Here is a 6,321-nt window from a genome sequence, read left to right on the forward strand (position 1 = left end):
TTTGCACTTAAATCTTGAATGTTTTAAGCCTTTGAGACTTAGCTAATTTTTAATAAATGTTTGTGAGCGTGTTCTTTATTGTGCTACCACTATAACGATTAGCATCATAATTTTTGCCATTGCAACATAATATTTATAATCAAGAATATGGGAAAAAACTGCAATTCTGCTCCAAAAAAAAGTGGTGCTTAAGCCAACTTTCTGCAACAAAAAAATGCCACACATAATACAAACTTTTCAATAAAAAAAACAAACATTGAATGTGAATAAAACAACAAATCCCCAAGGGCTTATAGCATGTAAAGTGTAACAGTGTTAACTACATAGCGATGCAACAGAAATGGAAAGTTGAAATGGCTACCAAACTCAGTTACATTGAAACTCAACAAAAATTATTTAACTAAGCAAAAAAATCAAGGTAAACATAAACGAGTTTGGCCGGACATCAAATTTGAATTGTTCTCGTGAGAGAAGTCCTTCGCGCAACAAAGACAAGAAGTTGATCATGAAACATTATGTATGTATATATCTATTGACCTTAAAAGTACCTTATTTTTATTAGGTTTAGTAGCCATTATTTATATATGTGTATATATTTAAAGTATGGACTCCATTACACAAATTTTTATCCAAAAAAATGTGGGTGAAGTGAGGGAATTAGAAAAGAAAACTAGGCAAGAAATTGAAAAGAAGAAAGAAGATCTTCGTCAAATGGTTGGAGAACGGTAAATGTTTGAACCTGTGGTTTATATAGTTAATTTGTTATAAAATGAATAGATTATCCTTAAATAAATACTGAATTTAATGTTTTGTACTAAATGATTGTCTATGCATTTTTTAGCATTTTGTACGAATCTTAGTTCCTGTTAATTAATTACTCATACTTAATTACTCACTGTCACAGTTATTCTATTCCATTGGCTGCTGGAGTTTTATGTAAAGGAATTGAATATTTCAGATATCGTGATCTTATCGAAGCAGCGGATACAATTAGTGAAATGAAGTCTTGTTCTGAGAATGTTAAAGATTCTGTGAAGCATTTGCAGCAGTTTTGTTCAAAGAAATCTGGCAAGCATCAAGGAGGAACTAAAAAGCAACAGAAAATAAAAAATGTTAAAAAGTAATTTTAAATATCCATCTATGTATAATATGTAGACGCTTGAGCCTTGCGCGAATGATATAAGTTGATTTGCGCCTTTAATCATGACCTGTCATGTGTCCTTGAATGTTTTTAATTATATACTATACCGGCACACGTAGTTGATAATAGGGTATCCATGTTTTAGTTGCATTTTGAGCAACACTTAATGTTAGTGTTTTGAGAATTAATATTATATAAAAATAGGGTTAACGTCTAAATGCCTATCAATTATTGCTCAAACTTTATATGGTGAGTAGTGACAGTTTGCTTACCTCTAACTGCATAATTGGCTTGTGGGAACCCATCAAATACCTTGTGGTGGTTACCACCCTTCCCACACATTCGAACATGTACTCGCACTTGCAATGAGCTCATTATGTGGACAGGCGTACCCATGCAGGCATCCCAAAGATGTAATCATGTCCATGTATATTGCACATACTGATATGGAATGTGTGATGTAGTACTATAGTCATGATATACTATATAATTTTCATAATAGTATCTCATTTATATTAACTTTTAACCAAACCGATTTTGGTTTTAACATAGTTTGCTCTGCCCAAGTTCTATATAATGCTTAAATTGAGAAGCAAGTCCAAAAACAAGTTAGCATTAAATCAAAAAGGAGTTGTCAGTAATTGTACTGGTGAAAGGATTTGTGCTAATGTGTAGTGGTTAAGCAGTTATTGCTATATTTAAGTGGAAAAAAAACGCAAATTCATCTTTTAATTATGACAAATATGGCGATTCTTATTGAATAATTTTTAATGGAGTTGTCGTAAAGTAGTCATCTTGTATTATCAGATATATGGAGATAGCAGCTGAAGCTAAAATTCTCATGGAAATGCCTGAGAAAATATGGAATCAAGTGGAATCCGGTCATATGATGAAAGCATCTTTCCTATACCTGCAGGTGAGATGACAAAGGACTTATTTCATTAGCTAATGTATTACGCTACTTGTCCATAGCCACCATTGTAGTGATTATTATCAAACTGTCAACAAATTTTCACAGAGTCTTCGAGTGTTAAAAAATCTTTCACTTGATGGGACAACGTCGTACAGTCCAGTCCTACTTTGGTTCCCAATGCTTGGTCAACAGGCGCAGGCAGTCAGAAATATAAGAACAGCCATTTTAAAAAAGTGTCATTCAAATATTAGCGACTTCCTTCTTCACACCGATAACCTGGCCGATGCCCTTTGCTCTATCGTATTACTCGAAGAAGTTTCCATTACTGATGTATTTCAAATTTTGCTGAAAAGTCGTGCCAATGCAGTAAAAGATATTGTTGGCGGCGGTGTCACTGGTTCTCGAAGTATGGCGGCAAAGGCAAGGATTTGTGACAGTGTAAATGTACTTGTACAGACGGTATTTCAGCTCCATAACTTATTTTGTGCTGATGGTGGAGGCTTAGTTGGTAAAATTTTGCAAGGTTGCAGTTCTGAAGATGTGGTTGCAAAGTTTCTTGATCAGGTTGAATCATCAAATCTTTGGATTAAACATCTTCCACAAGACATAATTTCAGATCTCATAAACCTGGATACAACATCCTTTGTCATCCCTTCCGAAGTGATACAAAGTTGTAGCCTGGCCTGGTTGACTAAATGTGAAACTGATATAAGGGATTGCATGGAAGAACTCTTGTGCTATACCAGTACAGGAAAAGATCTGGCAAATATTCGATCTGCACTACTAGAAGTATTAAAAGACACGAGAAATGAGCAAGAGGTTCCTGAACCAGATGAGAAATGGAGTTATCAGGATGTGGAAACTCCAAAGAAAGACAACAGTTGGGTGAACATTTGCAGCCAAATTTTTAATCGCAAACTTGATATTTGGACAGAGCTATTGCGTGATATTTTTGTCGAGAAAGTCAATCACCTTGTCAAGAGAACAATGGATGAGTTATTTTCGAAAACAAAGAACATTCTTGAAAAATTTTTGGAAGCTGACGTTGACATGGAGAATGTCTGCTCGTTTTTATGGCGAGAGCATGATGATGATATTTCCAGCAGCACAGCATGGACCCCATGGCAGAATCGGACAGAAAACAGTCCGGAGATGCTAGGTGGTTTGTCATTGAAAGCCAAAACAGTCACACCAAGTGTGCAAAATGTTTGTAGGCAAATAAATGAAACCTTGTTGGATTTGCTTACAGATTTGAATCATTATGCTTCCAGCCTCAGCAAGCAAAATACGAAAAACAAACCATATGAACTTAGGTTTAGCACTGATAAAAATCCCAAACCTACTTGCAGTGAAATAGAACACAAGACAATTATCAATCATTTGAAAGTTGCGTCTTTTGATTTCATCCACACTCTAGTTGGGTACATCAAAGATACAAGGGAACAAATCAAAGATAAAATGTCAAAAGATCCATCAAGTAATCAAATGGATGCAGATCAGGCTTGGGCATTATCTTTGATTTGTCAAAATTTCTTTGCGCTCTGTTACGCTTTTAAAAAATGTTGCAGTTTGAAGGAAAGCAGTGATGAGACACATTCTTTAAGAAGACAGCTTAGCTCAACCAGCAGTACAAAAGCAAAACTTGATTCATTGAAGGATGAAGATAACATTAAGTGGGATCAAGTTGTAGCTGAAATGTTCCAGCAGAGCCAAAAGCTGATGTTGTTATGGTGTGACACAGTCTTGCAAAAAGCGTTGAAAGATTATCGAAAAGAGCTTTTGTCTTCTGCAATGAATGGCAACATTCTTCAAAGCATAGCACTCTGGGATTCAATCACTGTTGAAGAGGAGAGTGAAAGTGGAGAAACAATAAAGTCTCTTATAAAAATTCCAGCAAACACAACTTCACATATGCAACGTCTTCTCTGTAGTCTCACTTCTGAGGTGAACCGTGTTGGAGGCTACTCTGCTGGTAGATACATCCTTCAAAGCCTATCACAGGGTTGTTTGAATGGAATATATGAGGCATTCTCAGAAACGCACCGTGTCTTGTCAACAGCTGATACCAGCCTACATGGACAGAGCAGAGTAACTGGCGATTCTTGTGCACCGACTCAAGCTTGGGCGTTGCAGTGTCTTTTTGACTTAAGGTACGCTCACAACCTCTTGTATCGCCCTCCATCATTGAGTCTTCATGAGGACAAGTCTCCAGAAGACGAAAATGATGAAGACGGTTCAGTTTCCGCTGCATACACCTTTACCGAGTTGGTAGATTGGTTGGAGGGTTTTGTTGATCCGTTTGACCTTGACGTATTTTCCCCACACTTGACACGCAACATACAACGTCATGTTACGCGCACTTGCGTGTTGCTGGGACTCCTCACTGTACCGGAGAAAATCGCATCATCGAGTGCACAGAAGTTTTCTTCAGCTACTAAAGATTCACACAATGTTATGCCTATGGCAGCCGACTGTGGACGGTAAGTTACAGCAGTACCGTATTAATTTTTTTTAACTGACATAACTTAATTTTGATGTTTTTGTAAAGTCTAATAACAAATTGCAGACCAGTTTGTATCATCTTGTTCATTTCCATAATTAGGTTTTCGTACTTGCCCATGAGTGGTCGAAATGTGAATGCAAGGTCCGGACAACGCTTAACATCGTCTATCACGCGTCAGCTTCCCCTAGCCAACGCTCTACGTGATCTCACCCATACAGTTAATGAGAACGAGAAAGAATCGCAGCAAAATCGCTTAACATCGTCGCTTTACTCAAAACTCGGTGCCTTAAGTTCATCTTGGCTGTCAATGTCGTCGTCTTACTCGGAATAATGACTTCACGGTACCACGTATGATTGCGTTGTGAGATTTATGTTTGGTTGCTCTTTGTCTACGTTATTTCAAGACGGTTTTCGTTATTACATTTTACGACTATAGTTTATTTTCAATTCATAACTGGCATTTGAGCATAGTATAATGAAGTATTATTTTATTTACGTTTTCTCTCCTGCTGTTATGATTTAGCTCATACTTATTTTGCTTGAAAAGGGAACCTTCCTGTGAAGAATGAACTTGTTTTTCTGGAATATTTCGAATGCCTGGTCCTACAGAATTCAACATTTTACGCTTGCAACAATTTTCGAAGCTTTACGTGCAATTCCCCTGCCAGTTTTTGATTTCATTATGCGTATCTGTATTGTTTATACGTCAGAATTTCACAGATGTCTTATAAATCGATATATTATGCCAATTATTATCATGTGACTACTATTAGCTTGCTTAGAATTCTACGACTGGTGCTATTTATTTATACTAGTATGTAAACTACCATATTTGACTAGACAGATTGCATACTTACGCGTTTGTAAAATAGAACATATTTTGCATATTTCACTGGAGATTTCGTTGTTTTCAATGGGATTCTGGATGATACCGTACTGGCCGGGCTAAGTTAGGAAAAATAGAAAAACCACTTACGTATAGTTATAACTTCGAATCTAAAGTGGTAATACTGATACATACTGTAACTCTGTAAGGTAAATGCCATCAGCTTAATTGGTAAAAGAGTGGTTAGGGCGCCGGGCTGACATTTGCCATGTTCGACATGTCTGGGGCATGGCATTAACGACACTTTTGGTCATGGTGAACAGTTTCAAGTTTGGCTAATATCACAATCATGAATTTAAAAACAAATAAACAACATATCTATCAGGCAAATAAAACGTGTCTGTTTTCCAGAGCTTGCCCAAAAGATAACCTTTTTAACCTAGGCCTAGCAGTATGGATTTGTTGCCAAATTCAAGTGGCGCAAAAAGTTTCTTGGTTTAAAAATAAGGATTCAGGTACCATATAGTCATATACTGCATCTGTGCATCTCGAGAAAGTAATCCCAGCGTAGATGTTTTAACTTAAATTGTTTGATTCTTCAAATTTTCATGCGGAGTAACGCATCGTTGCATCTTAAAATAAATTTAGTATCACAACATTCATACAGACGCAATAGCACCATAGGCTACCTTATATGTTTAATATAATCACATGGCGTACATTCAAATTAATATTTACATATAAGCTATAGGCCTAAATTGAAAATCTATTTATATTATACATTATAGGCATATACATTTTTTTTGTAAGAAATTTCAGCTAATCTGAATTAGGTTGATGTAGTTTCTTATAAAAACCGAATCTATTTTTCATTTGATGTAATTGTGAAAGGTTTTACAGAAATAATGTGTCCACGACACGCTTTTAGACTGTTGTTG

The 6,321-nt window shown here is 36.2% G+C and overlaps 1 protein-coding gene across 2 annotated transcripts; it reads left to right on the forward strand.

The window, feature by feature from the left end:
• The first annotated feature begins 339 nt into the window (after positions 1–339).
• LOC143462676 (conserved oligomeric Golgi complex subunit 1-like) lies at positions 340–5,454 on the forward strand. 2 transcript variants are annotated; one of them, XM_076960917.1, is made up of 6 exons: positions 340–517; positions 603–725; positions 959–1,120; positions 1,949–2,057; positions 2,160–4,534; positions 4,657–5,454. In XM_076960917.1, the coding sequence occupies exons 2-6, from the start codon at positions 604–606 to the stop codon at positions 4,886–4,888; spliced, it is 3,000 nt and encodes a 999-aa protein (XP_076817032.1). In that variant the 5' UTR covers positions 340–517; position 603; the 3' UTR covers positions 4,889–5,454. The 2 variants fall into 2 exon arrangements, with proteins under 2 accessions (XP_076817032.1, XP_076817033.1); XM_076960918.1 differs by lacking the exon at positions 340–517 and having other exon boundaries at positions 564–725; positions 4,657–4,898; positions 5,105–5,454.
• The last annotated feature ends 867 nt before the right edge of the window (positions 5,455–6,321 follow it).

This window comes from Clavelina lepadiformis, chromosome 6 (assembly GCF_947623445.1).
Source record: "Clavelina lepadiformis chromosome 6, kaClaLepa1.1, whole genome shotgun sequence".
NCBI lineage: Eukaryota > Metazoa > Chordata > Ascidiacea > Aplousobranchia > Clavelinidae > Clavelina > Clavelina lepadiformis.